The following is a 23,323-nucleotide window of genomic DNA, read 5'->3' as shown; positions in this document are numbered from 1 at the left end:
TCCTTTGTATTTTTAAGAGTCCATATAAATGCTCACATGAGTGACTAGGAAGTTTTGGGAATGGACTTTTTAAATTGGTTTGGAGTCATGTAGATATTTGAATTAGGGTGAGAGCGTGTGTGTAATAAGCGGACTTTATGTCTCTCTCTAGTTCTTTGTCTGCTCTTATAACACTGGCTTCTTGTCTGTCTGCACACAATCTGGTCACTTTGGTTTGAGAGCCTTCTCCAACTCCATCTACAAATACCTTCCTTTAGCTCTCCACCTCAGCAGCTCCCCAGTATCTAATAGGGCCATGATGTGGCTCTACATCTATACATGGTTCTTTGGGAATCTTCTAAATGCTTTGCCTCACTCGGTGCCCAGGACATCATATTAGAAAGCACACCTGGGAGGTGCTGTAGTAATAAACAGACAGTGTAACATTGTCTCATGTTATAGTTTCAAGCAAAATTCACTTGAGGAATGACCCTGAAATGTTGGACTATTTTAATCAGCTGAGCTGTGATTTTTAGGGCCATCCCAACAAACAACAAATAAATCCAGTGAAGTCAACAGTTACACAGATGTAAGTGAGACAGAATCTAGAACACCATTTCTAGATTCAGTGGGCACAATTAAAGAGTCTACTTTTGCCACCTCAGGTATCTACAGTAATCACAGTATCCTTCTATGCTTAGCAGGAAAACACAATTGCTGCAGAATGGCACATGCTGAGTGTTTAGTAACACCCACAGCATATTGCTGTCTAGAATTTGGGAAGAACTTTAAATATGGCATTCCCCACTGATTTAAGGCAAATGTAGAAAAGATGGGTCTGTAAAATGATAGGTATTTCAGTTTTACTCCATAGTAACTTTCAAAATAACTTTCTTTTTTTATGAGAGACTTGAGGAGAACTGGCTAATGTATATACTTTTTAAGTACAATCTCAGGGTAGATAAAACATATCCTCTCTGAACATTTTCACATTCTAAATGTATAGTCAGTTAACAGATATTATGTGGGATGAGAAAGAAGAAGGTAAAGGGGAAAAAAAAAGGAAAGGAGGCCACTAGTCTAATCTCACCCCTTATATCACTCCTAAATCAAGTTGTCTCAATTCCTTTTGTGCCTATTTTGTGTAATAGAAATACATTTCTGAAAACAGCCTGTTGCTATTTTTTTAAAACATATTTTAGGTTTACATATGAAATAGCTCCAGTGTTCGTTGTCATGGAGGAGATCCTTCTCAAGAAAATGCATGAAATGGTTGGCTGGGGAGAAATGGAAGCAGATGGTATATTTTCTCCTGGTAAGTAGACAGGAAATTACCCTTGCTATGGGCCTGATCTGAAGCCCAAGCAAATCAGTGAGAGTCTTTCCATTAAGTTCACTCACTTTTGGACCAGGGTCTGTATGAAAACTGCACTAGGTTTGTTTTAGGGATCAGCAAAATAGCTTAAATAAAATAAAATAAAATAAATAAAATAGGCAGCAACTTGAACCTTCCCTTTAATCTAAAAGCAAACTTGAATTGAACTTTTTTGCAGTTTTCAATAATATGGTTAAATTATTTAAAACATTATTTATAATTTCAAAATATTGTTAATAGCAATCATGTAAATAAAAAAATGACAGGATAAAGAAGAAGAAGTTTACTGCAATGAAAACTTTCTCAGAATAAAAATCCACAAAGCTTCTCAGAATTCAATTTTACCTCAAGCTAATTATCAGAAAGCACCTTCTGGTATAATGATACAATAAGAATAGAGAAAGAAATGAACCTCTCAGAAATCAGAATCTGATAATTCTGAATCAAGCTCCTTAATTCCCTCTGTTTCTGTTAGGGACTGGGACATGGTGGGTTGGGGAAAAGAAAAGGAGACTTGCAATCAAATTTGCTTGACAAGCACGAACCTTAAGAGTTCCAACAAGCTGGGACTCCCAATGGCAAATCTTATCAAATCAGTGGGAGCCTGGAGAAGTGCACAAGGGATTAAATGGTGGGGAGAAAATTCTGTGGCCAAGATTTGACTGGGGTATTCTATACACATATCCTGCAGTCAAAATGGGCAGTCAGCAGGTGAATTGCAAATTGTTGGGTCATTAAGAATCAAAATTAAGCCAATGGAGGTATGCTAATTTATACCAGTTGAGAATCTGGCCCTATGATGCAATGATGTAAAATTTAAATTCCCAGTAGGAATAAGCTATTCAAACCAAAATAGAAATATTTGTTTCCCTTCCATGCTGTTAGGTGGGACCATATCAAACCTCTACAGTGTTCTAGTGGCTCGTTATAAGCGGTTTCCTGAGATTAAAACCAAAGGCATGGCAGCACTTCCACACATTTCACTGTTTGTTTCTGAACATGTAAGTACAGAATTATAGTAAATAGCTTGTCTCTGCTAGATTCAGTACTGAATCTTGAAAATCAGTATTTAAATATTCAGACTACTGAAATAAATTAGCTGAAAATGAAATACTTCTGGAGAAAGTTTGAGTGAGATTTTCAAAAGTGCCTACATGATTTAGGAGCACCTGTCCCATTGCAAGTCACTAGTGCTTGTTTTTATGTTCTAAGTCACACAGGCTCTTTTGAAAATCCCCTCTTATGACTTTAGGCACAGCCCTGAGTAAGTGGTGTGGTGTAAGCTGCACCAGGACTAGCCCTGGAAATCACTGGGTATGTCTACACAGCAATTAAAACCCACCAGCTGGCTCATGTGTGGTGGGAGGGTCCCAGAGTTCGAGCTGCAGCCTGAGCCCAAATATCTACACTGCAATTAAACAGCCCTTCAAGCCCTAGTCATTTGATATGGGCCAGTTGGGGGCATCTAATTGCAGTGTGGACATAGCCATTGTGACTCAGAAATGTATCTCTGAGTCACAGTTCCTCCCCTGTTATCCTCTAGCTTTAGAGGAAGGGATAGTAATTTCCTGCTGACCTGCACCAGCAGTAAGTTATCACACTCCTTGCACTGGCACTTTGGGGTGATGGAGCCACGGCCTTACCTATTCCAACCCACTGCTTTTGGTGTGAGGATGGGCAAGTAACTGGACAAACAGCATCCATTCACTGCTATGTGCATACACAAGGTTCAGATTTCACACCCAGGTGATATCTGGAAGAAGTTCACTCCTTCCTACTCCCTTATTGTACAGGTGCATTGTACAAGTCACAATCTGGCCCTTGGAATTCTCCCCCCCCCCCCCCAGTATAACTCAAAAACAGTGGCACTTTTCCAAGTGAAACTTTCTAGGGGTCTGATGATTGATGTCAATGGAAGTGTTTCCATGGACCTCAATGGATCAGGCCTCAGGTGCCTACTCTTCCCTGATTAGTCTGCAGACAAATGTGCATACATACAATTTAAAAATTAGAGTTTGAATATTGTCATTGTACATGCACAGTATGAAACTTCAACTACATTTATATTTACACCATTGCTTATGGAACTGAGGCATAATGTAAAAGCAGAATATTGATGTTGGTTAGTCAGGTGTGGCTTTGTGTTATTTCACGGTGGAATGTTCCACAGTTGCAAAAGTTGTTCACTCTGCTGCTGTGGAGGTACAGAGTGAAATCAGTAGAGCTTTCAGTGTTTTTTAAAATCTAATTTATTTTTCTCATAAAAATAATCTCTTACATGGATGTTAACAGAGGACAATCTAGATTATTTTTAAACCTTTATTTAATAGTGCAGAAATATTATGCAAAAAATGGGACGTGAAATTCCAAATGCTATTTATCATTGTAGTTGTATGTTGATGCAGATTTGTAGTTCCTTTTTAATAGTAAACTTGAGGTCAGGATGCAAAATAGTGCAAAAATAACCCACTATTTACCCTGTAATTAAATGTATTTACCATGCAACCCGTAACTTAGGCTATGTCCTCACTATGGGGGGGGGGGGGGGGCGGTCGATTTAAGATACGCAAATTCAGCTACGTGAACAGCGTAGCTGAATTCGACGTATCGGAGCCGACTTACCCCGCTGTGAGGACGGCGGCAAATCGACCTCCACGGCTCCCCCGTCGACAGCGCTTACTCCTACCTCCGCTGGTGGAGTAGAAGCGTCGATTCGGGGATCGATTGTCGCGTCCCAACGTGGACGTGGGGGGGAGGGATAGCTCAGTGGTTTGAGCATTGGCCTGCTAAACCCAGGGTTGTGAGTTCAATCCTTGAGGGGGCCACTTAGGGATCTGGGGCAAAAATCAGTACTTGGTCCTGCTAGTGAAGGCAGGGGGCTGGACTCGATGACCTTTCAAGGTTCCTTCCAGTTCTAGGAGATGGGATATCTCCATTAATTTAATTTTAATATTTAATTTACCCGCCAATTCAGGCGGGTAGTGTAGACTTGCCCTTAAATAATCAATGATCATATAAGCACATGAATTTCCTACTGATTAACATAATTGACATAAATCTAATAAATAATCTCAAGCATATTGTACACATTCCTAAAGCTTTTTTGCTTTCTTTGTCTTACCGAGAATAGTTGCTCAGTCTAATGACACTAGCTAGGATTTTAAAATGTACAGACTATCTGTCATCAGGGCAAATAATTATCTCCACATGGGATCAGGAAGTAAACTCCGTATACAGCTTAGCACAGTATTGCACAATTAGGAGCATTATGGGAGGGGTAAGCCTCTTTTTGAAACATCTGGTTTTGACCACTGTTAGGCAGGATTTGATGGACTCTTGGTAAATTTCAACATGCCCATTATTATACTCTTATGTGTCATCACAAGACCTAAACCATAACATACTTAATATTTCTCTAGGGCAGAAAAAATAATGGTGCCATCCGTATATGGTATGTACTTTGTATACAGCAATGTATCTAACAAAACTCCCTTATAAACTTTTTTTTTTATATATTTTAAGAGCCATTATTCAATAAAGAAAGCTGCAGCGGTCCTTGGAATTGGGACAGATAATGTAATTGCAGTAAAGTGTGATGAAAGGTAAACCCCTTAATGTCTTCCAATAAATGTTTTTTTCTGAATTTAACCTTCTCTTGTGCCACTTGCTCTTGTGTCTATTTCTTAAGGCGAATTGTACTTTATAAAATGATCTTGAGCTACAGCTAAAGCAGAATTGATTAAATGCAAAACTATGGGTCACTTATGAATACAGAGCCAAATTTGTTGGTCCTTATTCAGTATTTACTCAGTCCCTATTTAGACAAAACTCTCACTGAAGTCAGTGGGAGTTGTGCCTGAGTAAGGATGGAGTAAAATTAAAGGGCCAGTTCTACAAACTTTATTCCAATAGTAATACTACTTGACTAGTTGCCAAGTAACTGACTATTTAACACGAATAAAGGTGGCGGAACCTGTCTCTAAGTAAAGATTTCAAGATGGGGCCCACATATAGGGTTAGACTGAGGTTTTACTACTAACCCTATGTAAGGAGCAAGACATGCTGAGCCACCCCAAGAACCTTGCAGGGAAGGAAATTGGCCCTGTGGGGCAGAAGCCCTGAGCCCATGGGCAGAGTTGGGGATCTGGAGGGCATTACCCCCCCCCCCAACTGCAGTGCAAGATCACGGCAGTCCCGGGGGCAGCTCCACCCTGCATCTCCTCTCCCCGACCCATGGCCAGGTCGCAGGCGGAAGGTGGCTGGTGCCATGGAGCAGTTAACAGCAGCAGCGTTCCCTCATCTCCTGCTGGTGCCCCAGGTTGAAGCTGCTCCTCAGCTCCCGGCCCCTTTGCTCCCGCAAAGGCAGCCGGTAAGAGCCCCCTGGGTGGGGAGACCCAGCTCCGTGGCTGGCAGGGGAACAGGGATCGCAGGGGAGTTCTCCCAGCACACAGCCCCCTAATACCCTCTCCCTGTACCCTGAGCTACCCCCCTGCCCGCACACAGCCCCTAGTACTCCCTCTCCGTACACCCTGAGCTACCCCCCTGCCAACACACAGTCCCTAGCCACCCCCGTCCCTGTACCCCGAGCTACCTCCCTGCCCACACACAGCCCCAAGTACCCCCCTCCCTGCACCCTGAGCTACTCCCCTGCCTGCACACGGCCCCAGCTACCCCCCTGCACCATTAGCTATTTTTAAACTTTTTGAGCTAAGCTCCCCACCTCTGAGTTATAATTTTTGGTTGCACGCCTCCCCCGCCACCGAGACAGGCTGGGTGGCCTGCTGGGGTGAGTCATGGGGTGGAGGTGGCACTCCCTCCCTGGACCCTGCCATGCGGAGATGGCTTGAGCCCCACTGGCCCCTTCCCCCACCAAAATAGAAGTCAAACAATGCCTATGCCAAAGGCCACTGCCCCAAGGCCCCTCCACCCCCACTGGGCCCTGGAGTTTTTATAGCATGTCGAGGGGGGCCTCAGAGAGAAGTTTGAGAACCCCTGGCTTAGACCACAATTTGGTCCACTTTTAAACCTATTCTTTCTAATGCCATCTTTTCTTCACCTGAATAGCTTTCATTTTATATGTTTACTTTGGGAGCAAGGCTGTTGAAATTTTTTTTTGCGAGTGTTTGGGAAGGGGACTATGTAGGAGTTTGTGGTTATGTTTCTCTTCCATATTTTGCTCTGGGACTATATGAAGACATGTATTAGGACATTTCTGCAATTCTGTGTCAGATACATTCTTGTTAAGAGGCCCTTACTGTGCCTTGCAGGTTAACAATAGGTGAGCCCCAGGCTCAAAGCCACTTGGAAGCATCCCCCTGTAGTGTCAGCCCCTTTTTCACTGAACACTCACAGGAATACCAGGTTTGCTGTCCCCTAGGGAACAGTGTACACTTCTGCTTGAATGATTCAACTCAGGATCAGCTCCTTGTATAGTACCATGGCACTTAGATAGATTTGTAGTGAAAACAACCATTTTATTATCAAAGATTCAAGAGGTTAGGATATCCTCAAGAGAGAGGATAATGGAAACAACAGGATTACACATAAAATCATAACATGATTTCTAGAGACTAAACATAACTTAACTGGCTAGCCGTCTGTCTAAAGAAGATCATCTCACCCCTAATGTCCTTTGCAGCATTTCAACCAGGGCAGGTTGTGATCCATTGTCATGAATGTAATCGCACTGACCAATCAATTCCTAAGTGCAGGATAAAGGGGTGTCTTCCTCGCCTTCTCCTTAATATCCCCAAGTACTTTGTTTGTACCCAGAGTCAGGATAACACACTCTGCCCCTATAGTTTATTCTCTTGTAGTTTGATGACTTCACATTCCCCACCCTGTTGACTATGTATGAAAATGAGGATTCCATTGTGTTGGTTTACAATGCTTAATCACATGTTGACAAAGACGCAAGTGAATAAATATCATTTGTCTGGCAAAAAACCTGTTTGCCAAGTCTGTCTTGATACAGACTTCAGATAACTCTTTACACAATCAACAATATTAATGCTGTGACCCTAGCTTTTATGTAAAACCTCATGTGACATTCTTTGGTGAACCAGAATGTACATACCAGGATAAGGTTATTCTTGTAACTCCCTTGCCAGTTGGGTCACAATTTTGTAAGGGAAAACTTCCCATTTCCTGACCTGATCTACTCAATACCTCTGCATATCAGGCCACTTTTATTTAGGAACATAAGTATAGATTCATAGACTTTAAGGTCAGACGGGACCATTATGATCGTCTAGTCTGACCTCCTGCACAAAGCAGGCCACAGAATCTCACCCACCCACTCCTGTAATAAATCCCTAACCTATGTCTGAGCTATTGAAATCCTCAAATCATGGTTGAAAGACTTCAAGGTGCAGAGAATCCTCCAGCAAGTGACCCGTGCCCCATGCTGCAGAAGAAGGCAAAAAAAAACCCAGGGTCTCTGCCAATCTGCCCTGGAGGAAAATTCCTTCCTGACCCCAAATATGGCGATCAGCTAAACCCTGAGCATGTGAGCAAGACTCACCAACCAGACACCCAGGAAAGAATTCTCTGTAGTAACAAGTGTGCATTTAAGAGCCTAACAGCGGGCACCCAAGTTTGAAAATTGGTTCTAATTCTTTCATGGAGTACAATATAACAAAGACTTCCTTAATTTCTGCAGACTTGAAATGCAAAATCTGCAAGAGTAAAAGGAAATATTTTGCAGTATAGGAAGAGAAAAGCTTGCAACAATTCAGATAGAAAAAGGCCAGCATTTCAGTATATTAGTATGCCATGCAATAAGATGGATACCAAAGAGGATAACACATTAGCAGCACCCATAATAGAAATATGGCTAGTATGTGAGGGGAAAAAACTATTAACAGATTAAAATTAGCATGTATTATGCTCACTTACAAATATGTGTATTACCGATTTTTTCTAAATGTTATGGGCCAAATCCTGCCATCAAACACATGGTGAGAAGTGGGTAGAAACTGTTATTGTCAGGTTTCAGAGTAGCAGCCGTGTTAGTCTGTATCCGCAAAAATAACAGGAGTACTTGTGGCACCTTAGAGACTAACAAATTTATTAGAGCATAAGCTTTCGTGGGCTACAACCCACTTCTTCGTATATGCATCCGAAGAAGTGGGTTGTAGCCCACGAAAGCTTATGCTCTAATAAATTTGTTAGTCTCTAAGGTGCCACAAGTACTCCTGTTATTTTTGTTATTGTCAGTTTTCTTCCCCATGGCCCCATATCATAACATGACATTAATTTTCAATGAGTTTGTTTACATTAATGGTCTCTTTATTTAGATGTGATAAGGGCCACAAATGCACCAGTTAGACCATTGGGAGTGATACACAACTGCTCTGCACCTCATGCAGCCATTTATTCTTGTGCAAAGTAGATCTAAAATACTACCATTCTCATTTGGCAAGGCTTTACACCCACTTTACACACACCTTGCAAAGATTCAGGGTAGTGGAAAATCAGGCTCCTTGTCTTTTGGCCACTGTTTTATATAGGCTGAAAATATGTTGCCACAAAATATAAGTAAACATCACCAGACAGAGTCAACTGAACAGTATGGTAAATGTCAAGAATAACAGAACAAATAACTTAAATTTTCTTCTTTTTTCCCTCCCAACATTCTACAATCATCTAGAGGGAAGATGATTCCATCAGATTTGGAGGCAAAAATACTCAAAGTCAAGAGACAGGTTTGTTTGTTTGTTTATTATTTGTAGCCTTGTGATATTAATATTGAGCTAAATCCGGCAGTCCTCACTCATGTGAAATTGCCAAGGAAGTTAATAGTAGGAACCACATTTTCAAAAGTATTTAACACCCAGAGCTCCAAATGCAATCTCATTTAAATTAATGGGCGTTTTGGCAGAGTGAGGATTGTAGTATTTGCCTGGATTACATAGAAGACATCTTTTAAGTTACAAAATTGTCTTACAATTAAAAGTAGAGAGTCATAGGCCTTGGCTACACTCGCAGATTCACAGCGCTGCCGCAGCAGCGCTGTGAAGCGCGAGTGTAGTCGCGCCGCCAGCGCTGCGAGAGCTCTCTCGCAGCGCTGCAAGTACTCCACCTCTCCGAGGGGAATAGCTTGCAGCGCTGCGAGGGAGCATGCAGCGCTGCAGGCGCTGATTACACTGGCGCTTTACAGCGCTGCACTCGCTGCGCTCAGGGGGGGTGTTTTTTCACACCCCTGAGCGCAGCAAGTGCAGCGCTGTGAATTGCCAGTGTAGCCAAGGCCATAGTATCATGGACATGTAGGGCTGGAAGGAACCTTGAATGGTCTTTAAATCCAGCCCCCTGCACTGAGGTGGACCCAAGTAAACCTAAACTATCCCTGACAGGTGTTTGTCCAACTTGTTCTTAGAAACCTCCAGTGACGGGAATTCCTCAGCCTCCCTTGGAAGCCTATTCCAGTGCTTAACTATCCTTAGAGTTAGAAAGCATTTCCTAATATCTAACCTAAATCTTCCTTGCTTCAGATTAAGCCTATTACTTCTTGTCCTACATTCAGTGGACATGGAGAACAATTGACCCCTTTCTTCTTTGTAACAGCCTTTCACATATTTGAGGATGGCTATCCGGTCCCCCCTCAGTCTTCTTTTCTTAAGGCTGAACATGCACAGTTTTTTTAACCTTTGCTCATAGGTCAGGTTTTCTAAATCTCTTATCATTTTTGTTGGTCTTCTCTGGACTATCTCTAATTTATCCACCTCTTTCCTAAAGTACAGTGCTCACAGTTGGACATGATACTCCAGCTGAGTCCTCGTCAGTACCAAGTAGAACTGGATAATTACCTCCCATGTCTTACATGCAACATTCCTGTTAATAAACTCCAGAATGACATTAGCCTTTTTCCCCAACTGCATCACATTAATTCATTCATATGCAATTTGTGATCCACTATAACCTGCAGATCCTTTTCAACAGTACTACCATCTAGCCAGTTATTCCCCATTTTGTAGTTGTGCTTCTGATTTTTTCCCCCCAAGTGTAGTATTTTGCACTTGTCTTTATTGAATTTCATCTTGTTGATTTCAGATCAATTCTCTGATTTGTCAAGATTGTTAGGAATTCTAATCCTGTCCTCCAAAATCCTTGCAACCCTTCCCAACTTGGTGTCATCTTCAAATTTTATAAGGATGCTCTCCACTCCATTATCCAAGTCATTCATGAAAATATTGAATAGTATCTGACCCAGGACTGGCCTCTGCGGGAACCCACTAGATACACTCTCCCAGTTTGTCAGTGAATCATTGATAATTACTTTGAGTATGGTCTTTCAATCAGTTGTGTATCTGCATTAGAACAATTTCATCTAGTCCATTTTTCCCTAGTTTGCTTATGAGACTGTCATGTCAGAATGTATCAAAAGACTTACTAAAATCAAGATATAGCACATCTACTGCTTCCCCACCATCCATTAGGCCAGTAATCCTGTCAAAGAAATAAATTAGGTTGGTTTCGCATGACTTTTTTTGACAAATACAAGCTGGCTATTCCTTACAACCCTAGTATACTCTAGGTGCTTACAAACTGATTGTTTAATAATTTATTTCAGTATGTTTCCAGTATGTTTCCAGGCTGATTGGTTTATAATTCCCTGTGTCCTCTTTGTTCCCCTTGTTAAAGATAGGTACTATGTTTGCCCATACTTATGTTTGCCCTTTTCCAGGCCTCTGGGACCTCACCTGTCCTCACCAAGTGAGTTCTCAAAGCTCCAGATAGTTTTCTAAATACTGTAGGATTAATTTCATCATGCCCTACCAACTTGAATATATCTAAGTTATTTAAATACTCTTTAACCTGTTCTTTCCCTATTTTGGGTTGGTTTCCTTCCCCATTATTGTTAATATTAACTGTATTGAATGTCTGGTCACTATTAACCATTTTAGTGAAGACTGAAGCAAAATAGGTATTAAACACTTCAGCCTTCTAAATGTCATCAGTTATTAGCTCTCCTTCCCTGCTATGTAGAGGACCTATACTTTCCTTTGTATTTCTCTTGCTCCTAATATATTTAGAGAAGCTCTTCTTATTACCTTTTATGTCCCTTGTGCCTCACTTTGTGCCTTAGCCTTTCTGATTTTGTCCCTACATGCTTGGGCTAGTCCTTTGTGCTTGTGTAATCCACACACCTTCTGGGTGTGGTCTCGTGTCCCATTTAGTGGCATCGAGACGACTTAGAGAGAGAGATAAAGAGAGTCGGCTCTACAGCCTTACCTAACAGCCTGTTGGCTTTTAGCTAATGCGGTAGAGGCTCATGCACTGAGCTCCAGAGGTCCCAAGTTCGATCCCGCCCACTGACAACTGGGGTTGGCCGGTGTTACACTCATCCTTAGCAACTTGTTTTCACTTTTTGTAGGATTCCTTTTTGACTCTCAGGTCCTCAGAGAGCTCTTGATGGAGCTGTATTGGCCTCTTCCTATTTTTCCTATCTTTCCTTTGCAACCAGGATAGTTTGCAGTTGTGCTTTTGATATTGCCTCCTTGAGAAACTTCAAGCTTCTCTGAACTCATTTTTCCCTTTGATTTTCTTCCCATCGACCTTATCTATCAGTTCTCTGAGACTGCTGAAGTCTGTATTTCTTGAAGTCCATTGTCCTTATTCTTCTACTCTCACTCTTTCCTTTTCTTAGACTCATGCAATCTATCATTTCATAGTCACTTTCACTCAAATTGCCTTCCACTTTCAGATTTGCTATCAATTCCTCCCTATTAGTCAGAATCAGGTTTAAAATGGCTGTCCCCCTGGCTATGCCCTCCACTTTCTGAAACAAGAAGTTATTCCCAATACATTCCAAGAACTTATTGGAAATGTTGTGTTTTGCTGTATTACTTTTCCAACAAATGTCTGTGTAGCTAAAGTCCCCCATTACTACCAGGTCTTGTGTTTTGGATATTTCTCTTTTATGTTCTAGAAATGCATCCTCCACCTCCTTTTATTGATTTGGTGGTCTATACTAGATCCTTACCATGACATTACCCCTTATATATTATCCGGAGGCTTTCAACTGGTCTGCTTTTTACCTCGTTTGGGACCTCAAAACAAGTATATATAATCTCGACGTAGCATGAAACCTCCTCCCTTTTTGCCCTGCCTGTTCTTCCTGAACAAGCTGTACCTCCTATACCAATATTACAGTCATAATATTTATTCTACCAAGTCTCTGTGACACCAATTAAGTCATAATTTATCCCATTTATTCCCCATACTCCTTGCATCCGAGTATAGACATGTTGAGCAAATCCCCCCACAGATTTTCCTCTTGTTCCTATGAGTCTATTATAATTTTTCATGCTGTGCCCCTCCCCCTTCTCCAACATTTAGCCTTCTATTAAGGTAACTTTTTTTTTACTTACCTGTGGGCTTGTGTCACCTGCTCCTTTTGAACCTCGTTCAAATCCCTTTTCACTAGGTTGGTGAATCAGTGAACAAAGATGATATTCTCCTTTTTTGTCAGGTGGCTCCCATCTTTTCCTAAAGGTACATCTTTTCTGGTTTCATTATTATGGTACTGACCAAACTTTCCATAACATTCACCACCTTCAGGCAGAAACAAAAAATGGAAAATTTCAGTCTCAAATGGGAATTTGGGGAAAGTTGTTAATGTGAAGAAAAGGGGTGATGATGGAAATGTATTGCAACATTAATTATAGAAATAGCTACTGATGATTGATATGAGATGAAAGAAGAACATATTCTCTGAGCTATCCCTTCAGCTAATATGGCCTGAATTATCTTGTATTATTTTCAGGACCATATCCCACTGTATGTCAGTGCCACAGCTGGTACAACAGTGTATGGAGCCTTTGATCCTCTTGACAACATTGCTGACATCTGCGAGAAGTATGGACTCTGGATGCATGTGGATGTAATGCTTTTCAGAAATATTGCTCACAATTATTCTTTTATAGGATTAAAGTCTGGAACTTGTTTCTTTACCTCAGAAAAGAGCATCTGCTTTGAAGGGTTCCAATACAACTAATGTGTATGAATGGATTGTGATGAATAGACATGCTTGAACAAGATACCATCTTGCAGTGAAGGGTGTGCTTGTTTAGAAAGGAAATTAAGTAAATAGCATTTGTTAGCATTCATTCAAGTCTTGGAATAATACAACAAATACTGCTTCAAAATGCATTTTCTTTGTGTCAGACCAGAGCAACTCAAAATACCATAATACACCTCTTTGGCACACAATGAACTATCATTTTGATTAATATTATTCTTTTTATGACGAATCCTTTCTTCTGCATATAATACCACCTTAGTAGTACAGAGTCACTGGGATAAGTACAGTTCCTGGCAAGAGAAGCTGAATTTAAATCACTAGGCCAAATTCTTCTTTCTGATACAGTTGAATGAATAGTAGCTAGTCATATTATTTTTTTACTCTGAAGTAAAATGTGTGAATTTTAGCCAAAATTCTCAGTAGTGGTTGCCTAACTTTAGGTTGGCATCTAAGTGCATATTTAGATCCCTATATTGGTGGCCTGATTTTCTGTTTTTTAAATTGATCAGAGCTGTGAGGTCTTAGCACTTCCTAAAATCAAACCAGTTCTATTTAGATGCCTAAATATTGATTTAGGCCTGACTTTAGGCAATCTTTATTGGAAATGTTGGGTTAAAAATAAGTTGAATTTTGAAGTGTTTCTTTTTCAGTAGGTACAATACTGTGCCACTATAACCAAGTTAAATGTAAATGAAGTCGTTTCAGTTTATTTAACCTTACCCATGCAGTCTAATCTTTGGTAAACATAAAGAGGATTTTCATATAAATTCTTCTTGGAGTTAGTATGCACTGTGGATCAAGATAATTGATGGCTTCGGTTTGCTACTCTAAAGAAAGAAGCTGGTCAAGGCATTTAAAAGAGCATGCAATGAATTAAATGTGATGGATCACAGACCTTGAACCTGGGCCCACAGGTAGTGCTCAGGTCCCAGCTGCCACCCAGCAGTTCGAATTGACTTCAGTGTGACAGAATTCACCCTTCGTCCTTATTAAATGCTGTGATTATCTTATTCATGCATGAAATCACATTAAAGCCAATGGACTATTTGTTTAATAAGGCACAATGAATATGGCTTATTTTTATCCATACTTATTATTTGCAGAATGCTATATAAAACTACAGCTGTGGCACAGCACTTTACAATACTCTGTTATATGCCAACAAATGAGCTGAAAATCGTCTTGAATATATGCACTTTGTTCCCTTATTGTCTGTGTGGTGTGGCTGGGCATTGATCTGTTTGTTTTTTCCTTTATAGATTGGATTTCTTGTAACATTTAATGCCTGAGTTTATTTAACAGCTTGTATCTTTTAGAAGAAAATATTTTTGTAACTATCTTATGAAGGATGGAACTTTTCTTCCCTTGTTTTTATTTTATAATGTTAACATCTCATTTTTTACAGGCAGCATGGGGAGGTGGGCTGCTGATGTCTAGGAAACATTCCTTTAAACTTAATGGCATTGAAAGGTGAGCATAATGCATTGTGTGTTTTTATTCAGAGTAAGTCATCTTCCTCCCCTCTCTGTTGTTCTCACCATGTTACCCCCAAATACCTTGAATCCTTCCATTACCACACAACAAACAGCCTCATCTACAAATCCCTAAATAATCTTGCCCCACCACCTCCATTTCTGATCTCATCGCCTCCTTTACTTTATACACTCCCCATTTATTTTTGCCTTCCTCCTCCTAAATCTCCTTTTCTCACTCTGAGCTTCATTCCTTTATCACAGTGCTCCCTTCACAAGGACCAGCCTTCCTTTCCTCCCACCCCCCACAATCTACCTTCTCTTCCTTCCTCTAAATCTTTCCTTACAACCTCTCCTCTCCTTTTTATTAATAATTCCCTTGCTTTTCCTACCCTGAACCTTTTTCCTATCCTTATCCTGTAAGAATGTAAGCTCTTTTCAGCAGCAAAGGTAGACACACATAATATGTCTAGAAAGTGATATGTATGTGTTTGCAGGGGCCTTTGGGGAGACTGATACATATTACATTTAACACCTGGCATGTTCCTTATATTATAGTTTGGTTTATCACCTAGGGCCAATTCTGTCACTTGGAATCCACACAAATTGATGGGCGTTCCACTTCAGTGTTCTGCCTTCCTGGTCTGTGAAAAGGTACCGTGAATGATGTCTTTCATATATCAAACTGTCTTTAGGCAATGGCTTAAAGTGCTAGCATGAAGGCCAACTAATGTGATCATGAAAGTTGACAAAGGCAAAGAGCAGAAACCTCAGAGCACAGTAATCCTCAACAGTTGCTGTACCCCTCTTACCTTTGAATTTTCTGATGGTCCGAAAACCCTGACTTGTCCTGCGTTGTAGGATCTGTGTTTCCCAGCTACCAGTCAGGTAGTTCTAAGTCCCATCCTAAGACCGCAGAACCATGGAACCACCAGAAGAAGATCTTTCCTATCCTGTTGGTGCTTAGTGAGGAAACAGACTTCCATAAAACCTCTTCAAGATCACGTGGCAGTATGACTTTCAGGCATATACACTCTAAAGAGGCGAGATATGGGAAGAAAGTGGCCACACCACCACTCCTAAAGATGTCAGGAGATGACTAATGGTCATCCAGGCCCAAAGACAGCAGGGGATAGTAAGGACTTTTTTTTTTTTTTAAATAATGCTCATTATCTTAAGTATTGATTTGGCTGTTAGTCATGTAAACACTTTCACAAGTAAGAGAGGGGTCTGGGCCAGCTTTGGAGAAGGATTTCCTGGGGTTGAGAAAAGAGTATATAGCCCTTTGGGAAGGGTAAGTCCGGCTGATATCCAGATCTGGATTTCTAAATATATAGTCATAGATTTTAAAGGCAGAAGGGGACATTCTTACAGTCTCATTGGAACTCCCGCATAACACAGATCATAGCATTTCACTCAGTCATTTCTTTGGTAAGCCCCGGACTTCTTGTTGAGCTAGAGCATAGCTTTTTAGAAAGAAAGTATTGAATTTAAAGACTTCAAGCAATGGAGAACCTACCACATCACATCCCTTGGTAAGCTGTTCCTCTGAATATCCTCTATCTGGATATTTGAATCAGAATAACAGACAATTCACTCATTCCTGTTTGCCATAAAAATCTCTTCTCTGGAGGCAACCCATCTTTTGATATCAAAGGTTATCTGTCACACTAATGACTGACAAGTGGAATGTATCTTTGCAAATAAATAGAATATTTGATTACCATTTGTGTTAAATGTATACCCTAATACAGCATACAATGTTATGTGATGTGTCTGAGTTGATGTTATTGTGGGAACCTTAACCATTGAGTTTTCTTGGTCTTGAATTTTACCTTTTTGTAATCTTAACATTGTTTTAATAAGGTTTTTTCCATGGTATGTACATACACAGACACACATTGGAAGCTATTACAAAAAAGTCAGCATTTATCAACTGGCAGTTAAATTTACTATATGCCTTATTTCCCATTCTGTGGCAATTTAGGAAACCCCATGATTCAATCAGTAAAATCAAATACCATGGAAAAGTAACTGTTTAACATAAACCACTGTACAATTTACACACAGTTTCCTAAGCATTTATTTGGTTGGTATTTGGTAAGATACCTTCAGTCTAAGACTTAAGGTCGTTATTCTGTTTTTCTTCATTATGTTGTTTCTTTGTACTACAGACTCTGCTCAGTCTGTAGTAGATTCTCTTTTCATAGCAGAAATAGCTTTCAGCAGCACCATGAGTTGTCTGCATACAAATTCAGCTTGAGAACAAAAAGTGTATTGCTTCATCAGAGACACACAAATCAAATTCTGTAGTGTTTTGTGCAGAGATCTTTACCACAAAGTCCGAAGAAACTGTCAAGTGCTTTTAAAAAAAAGTAAAAGGCTTTTTTTTTTGAAGAAAAATAGGTGGAAAATGGGCTTGATGTCTTATGGAGAAATCATTATTATATGGGTGTCTATTATCAAGACGTAAACTACCTCTCCCCTTCAGATGAATGTAATGCTGTCAATATTCTTGCTTACTCCATAAGCTATGAACAATGGTTATAACCATTGGTAGCTCACACAGTATCCATAAAACACACAAATATTATGACTCTAGCATAATAAAGGAGGCAATTAGATGAAATTTTACATACTCAAGACTTCATTCTGCATTTTTTTTGTATATGTGCATGATATGGGGCTCAGTGTCATATGCCTGATAAAGGGCCTATTTAATAAATTCTACAGATCAAGACGATTTAACCAAAAAACAGCCAAAATTGGCTGGGCTATCCCCTAATAATCTAACTCCATTGCCATAGCAAGAACAAGATTCTGTTACCACGACAACCAACTACACAACAAAGACTAAGAATTTGTCGATACAAACAGTTAGTGCACGGCAAGCGGGGGTGTCAATCTACCTTGCGCTATCCTGCTATACACTAGCTGTCTGTGTGGATCTTGCCACATTACACTAAAAGTTTCCTAGGGCACTTTGATCTACCCCACTTTGACACAAGAGTGGATTAAAGTGCCCTACGAACTTTTAATGCTCAGCAGCAGGGTCCACATGGACAATTAGTGCATGGCAGGCTAGAGAGAGAGAGAGAGATTTACACTCCCGATTGCTGTGCACTTACTGTTCATATAGACAAGCCCTAAATGTAGCATTATTCTCAATGGGAATGTGTTTGCATTTCAGTGTAATCATCCTAGTATTTGCTCATTTCTAGCCCATTCATTCTGAAATGAATCTTGTTCATAAATATAGCTTGCATATTGATGGTTGTATTCCTGCTCTAGGGTCTTCTGCAAGCCTGTAATCAGATGTGTGCTGGGTATCTGTTCCAACCAGACAAACAGTATGATACAACTTATGACACAGGGGACAAGACCATTCAGTGTGGCCGGCATGTTGATGTCTTCAAACTTTGGCTAATGTGGAAAGCTAAGGTAGGAAAGGTCTACAGAAATGCAGCTTTAACCAGAAACATAAATGTTCTTTAGCCACTTCAAACTGATGCATAGGTGGGATGAAAGTTAAGGCTTAAAACCAAAATTTAAATGTATGGTTTAGTTGAGAAGAAGTGGTAACAGGAAGTTCTTAGTGGAGCACCCTCATCTGTGAAACTGTAGAAATCACACTGAGTTCAAATCTTCCAAGCTTTAGATCAGCATTAAACTCCTCTTTCATTTGCATTGGGCAGCTACATAGTAGCTCCATCAACTTACTCCCAGGACCAACATGTACGCTTTACAACATGGTTCATCAATGGCTATTAGCCAGGATGGGCAGGGATGGTGTCCCTAGCCTTTGTTTGCCAGAAGCTGGGAATGGGCGACAGGGGCTGGATCACTTGATGATTATCTGTTCTGTGCATTCCCTCTGGGGCCCCTGGCATTGGCTGCTGTTGGAAGACAGGATACTGGGCTAGATGGACCTTTGGTCTGACCCAGTATGGCCGTTCTTATGTACTGGTAAATAACTGACAAACTGTGGAGAATTGGATCCTTCTCTTTATAAACTACTGATATTGATTTAATCTAAGCATGTGGTGAATAGATACTATTGCAGGGGTCGGCAACCTCTGGCACGTGGCTCGCCAGAGTAAGCACCCTGGCGGGCTGGGCCAGTTTGTTTACCTGCTGCGTCGGCAGGTTCAGCTGATTGCGGCCCCCTCTGGCCAATGTGGTCCCAGGCCAATGGGGGCTGCAGGAAGCGGCGCAGGCTGAGGGATGTGCTGGCCATGGCTTCCCGCCTCCCCCATTGGCCTGGAGCGGTGAACTGCAGCCAGTGGAAGCCGCGATCGGCCCCTGTACTATTGTGATGAGAACTGAGGAAATGCATACATAACAATACAGGAACTAAAATGATCCTTCATCCATAATCTAAAATGTTTTTAAGGTCCAAAAAAGACTAACTTTCATTTTTATTTGCATATGTACTTCATGGTTACATTAGACAAGAGCTCTGATACTGCGAGATACTGAACAATGTCAACCCCATTGACATAACTGTAAATGCCAAAATATCACCTAAAAGATTGTTCTTGCATTGTTTCTGACTTATACATACTACAAATTTCATTAGGGGGCAAATGCTTATGACATTGCCAGTTCAGTTTTGCAGACTTAAGAGACACAGGTATATACTGCCTGATATACAATCTCACCCGTATTTACAGTGCTATAAATCCATTGAAGTCAATCGCGTTATTGTTTATTTACACCCTGTAACTGCGATCAGACTCAGGCCTGTGGTCTTCTGGGTATTTAGCTAAAGCTCCAAATCTCTTTTAGGCTCACCTATTGCTATTTAAAACCTGTTTCCCCCTCCCCCTATCTGGAACCCTATTCTGGAAGGGGCTGATGGCTCTAAGCTGCCGTTGGTTTCAGTCCCTCTCAGAATTAGGCCCCTAAAGATTTGTAATAACCGATTTCATTTTTGGGGTGCTTTATTTTTGAAACCTGTCAAAGAGCGTTACAATAAAAATGATAAGACTCCTGTCCTGAGGGGCTTTGCTCCGTATGTTTCAGAAAAGGTGTGTATTTTTTACTTTATATGTAAAACTGTGAACTGTTTCCTTGAGTTAGGGAGGTTACTATAATGTTAATCTGAAATAAGATAAATGTTGCATGAGAAAACAGATGTTGTGTGGACAGAAGAAAAAGTGCATACCTAGTCTTAAAGTTTTGCAACATCAACAACAAAGCACATAAACAATAGCTGTTATTCCAAGCAAAGTAAATATTAAATGATAAATAGGAGCATCACTGCCTAATGCTCAGTCTTATTTTGTGTAGAAGAGACATGCAACCATAGTGTAATGTGATATACAATTCTGATTTTATGATTTATAACAGGGGTAGGCAACCTATGGCACGCGTGCCAAAGGCTGCATGCGAGCTGATTTTCGGTGGCGCTCACACTGCCTGGATCCTGGCCACCGGTCCAGGGGGCTCTGCATTTTAATTTAATTTTAAACGAAGCTTCTTAGACATTTTTAAAAGCTTATTTACTTTACATACAACAATAGTTTAGTTATATATTATAGACTTATAGAAAGAGACCTTCTAAAAACGTTAAAATGTATTACTGGCACGCAAATCCTTAAATTAGAGTGAATAAATGAAGACTCGGCACACCACTTCTGAAAGGTTGCCAACCCCTGATTTATAATTCACAAAAACCAGTTAGAATTGCAACAATAATGGAACAAAGATTAGGACAAGAAATATAGCCAAATTCTGAAACCTTTGAAACAGTGCTATATTAACTACTGGAGTAAACCCCATTATTCCCTAAATAGGAAATATGTTCACAATGGCAAGGTAAAAAAAAAAGGGGGGGGGGAGCATAATTTATCAACTAAACTGGTTATAGAGATCTGTCAAAGTGCAGTCCCTACCATGCATGCAAAAGCTCAGACAGATTAGACTTCATTTGATGTGGTTTTAGTTTAAGCTCAATAGTTATGTAGATTCATACTTCTTCTAAAAGTGTACCTTTTTAGAATGAGGTTCTGTGTGTTATATAGAATGAGCATCAATAAGCTCTATGCCCCAAAACAATAAAATACAGTTCCTCAGGACAGTACCCTCCATTTTCCCCTTCAAGCTCATTCCTGTACAATAAAGTTGTTGTTTGTTTTTCCTAACATGGCTCAAGCCACTCTTGGAGCTCACTTTCTATATGTTTTGCATTGATATTCTACAGGGCACTCGAGGCTTTGAGATTCTTATCAACAAATCCCTTGAACTTGCTGAGTATCTTTACAAGGAACTGAATTCAAGAGAGAACTTTGAGCTCGTATTTGATGCCGAAGTAAGTATCAAAATATCCCTCTGTTCTCTTCTTCAGTATGTATTCTTGTCTACTTTACATGTGATTTAATTTCCATATAAAAAGCTAACATATTTTCCTGTTGTCACTTTCCCTGTCTAATTGAAATAGGCACTTCATAGATCGGGTATATTCATATTGTACAGTAGAAATGAGTCTAGCCATAGTATCCATTTCCTGAATGAACAGAGTATTTTTAAATTCTCTGTGTTGTTCATCCAGCCTCTGGGATTACAAACAAAGGTGGCAAACCAAATTTGGGTGATGGTTTTCTTTTGCAACAACATGGACAGTTGTAAACAATTAACTGGGCAATTAAGGACTTGATTCTGCAAGGTGCAGAGTAGAGCTGGTTGTAAAATTTGTGGCTGAATTGACTGAACTGTTTTTTTCTGAACTGGAGATTTTTCTGAACTGGAGATTTTTTTTTAGTCTGTCTCTTGAGTTTTAGCCTCCCTCTGCCCCGGGCCGGCTCCAGGCACCAGCAAAGGAAGCAGGTGCCTGGGGCGGCCAATAGAAAGGGGCGGCGGTCCATCCGTTGTTGGGGCGGCACGTCCGGGTCTTCGGCGGCAATTCGGCAGCGGGTCCCTCGCTCCCTCTCTTCCTCTTCGGCGGCAATTCGGCGGCAGCTCAGTTAGAGTTTTTTGTTGTTGTTTTTCTTCGCCGCTTGGGGCGGCAAAAAAGCTGGAGCTGGCCCTGCCTCTGCCCACCCACAGTGTATGTGACCAATTAGTGTTGCCCAGTCTCCAAAATGTGTTGGCTAAGGAAATTTTAGCCTCTGCTCCAAGAGTTCTCACCTCCACATCTGCCTATCCCCTGCCCAGCAATTAATCTTGTCCCCGATACGCCCCATCAGCCCCACCCCCATCAGTTCAGCCCCCCCCCCCCAACCTCACATCTGTCCCTCTCTTGGAGGGCTGCAGCAGGGCTCTCCCCCTTTCCAGGATTGGGATGGGAGATGCAGTCCCAGGAGCTCTTCACCCCTCACCCTCCTTTCCCAGGCCATATAATGCAGGGGAAAGGAAAAGGAGCAGAGGCCCAATCCTGCTCCCTTGGGCACAGGAGGATAGTGGGGAGGAGGAAGTGGACCTACACTGGTCTGCTGAGCTTTTTGCTCTGTCCTTTCCCCTCCTGTGAGGAAAAGCGATTGAGGGGGGAAACTCTGCTAGCTTCCAGGGGCACTTAATTTCATGAGGGAAACAGACTTCTCATGTCATCACGATATGAGCTCTAGTCCCCCCTGAAATCCTGGCACTCACCAAAAATTGTGAGAGTGGCAATACTACACTTAATCATGGAACTAGTCATGTACTTACCGTTAAGCACATGCATTAGTGCTCTGCTAGATCAAGGCCACGGTGCTCAACACCTTGCAGGAGTGAGCCCTGAATTATATCCCATAGACTGCTACACAATCCTCACAAGAGTAACAACTTTTATGATAATTATCAGCCTGGGCCAGTTTTGAAGAAGTGACCTAAAAGTAAAAAGATAGGATTTTCAAAAGTGACTTAGAAGCATTGGAGTGATGTTCAATGGACTTATGCCTACGTCATTTAGATACTATGGGTATTAAACTCTTGTTGACCTCAGACCTAATAGCAGAATCATGATTATCGTTTACTGAGAAATAATCGTCTTTGTTTTAAAGCCTGAACTCACCAATGTGTGTTTCTGGTACATTCCACCAAATCTTAGAAGAATACCAAATGGGCCAGAACGAGAGAAATTGCTTCATCAGGTAAGATTTCTAGTATTGACATTCAGAGGGTGTTGTGACTAATAAGGCCTCTATTGATAGTTCTCAGTCTTCATACATCCCATATGTTCATACAACCTTGTTGTTTAATCAGGACTCAAATGCTAAAGTTTGTGTGACATCCAAAGAAGAAAAACCTTAGTGTCATGGACATCTCCTTAGTGTCAGAATTAGAGCACAGCAAGCTCTTAAGAAATTATGAACATTCATTCAGATAAAAAGAGTCCTTTGAACGTGTTTGAGAAAAGTTTTCTCTGACCATTTGTAGGAGTGACTCACCACTCACAAGAATGATTACAGACCATTATTCTAAGTGTATCTGTAGCCCCCTTAAATGTTCTCCTTGGGCTTTGAAATCACTCAATCAGGAAACAGAAACAAT

The 23,323-nt window shown here is 40.9% G+C and overlaps 1 protein-coding gene across 1 annotated transcript in view; it reads left to right on the top strand.

Annotated features, from left to right (window-relative positions):
• The window catches only part of LOC135874860 (glutamate decarboxylase 1-like), a 98,829-nt gene that overhangs the window by 72,879 nt on the left and 2,627 nt on the right, over positions 1 to 23,323 (top strand). Inside the window, exons 8-17 of the mRNA XM_065399803.1 lie at positions 1,182 to 1,294; positions 2,240 to 2,355; positions 4,877 to 4,956; positions 9,006 to 9,060; positions 13,122 to 13,238; positions 14,785 to 14,849; positions 15,427 to 15,505; positions 18,143 to 18,292; positions 21,057 to 21,164; positions 22,834 to 22,923. Coding sequence (XP_065255875.1) covers positions 1,182 to 1,294; positions 2,240 to 2,355; positions 4,877 to 4,956; positions 9,006 to 9,060; positions 13,122 to 13,238; positions 14,785 to 14,849; positions 15,427 to 15,505; positions 18,143 to 18,292; positions 21,057 to 21,164; positions 22,834 to 22,923 — 973 coding nt within the window. The remainder of the gene's footprint in view (positions 1 to 1,181; positions 1,295 to 2,239; positions 2,356 to 4,876; positions 4,957 to 9,005; positions 9,061 to 13,121; positions 13,239 to 14,784; positions 14,850 to 15,426; positions 15,506 to 18,142; positions 18,293 to 21,056; positions 21,165 to 22,833; positions 22,924 to 23,323) is intronic.

The sequence above is a fragment of the Emys orbicularis genome, chromosome 2 (assembly GCF_028017835.1).
Source record: "Emys orbicularis isolate rEmyOrb1 chromosome 2, rEmyOrb1.hap1, whole genome shotgun sequence".
In the NCBI taxonomy this organism is placed as follows: Eukaryota; Metazoa; Chordata; order Testudines; family Emydidae; genus Emys; species Emys orbicularis.
Note: the sequence above shows the minus strand (reverse complement) of the source record. Positions and strands in the feature narration are given on the sequence as shown.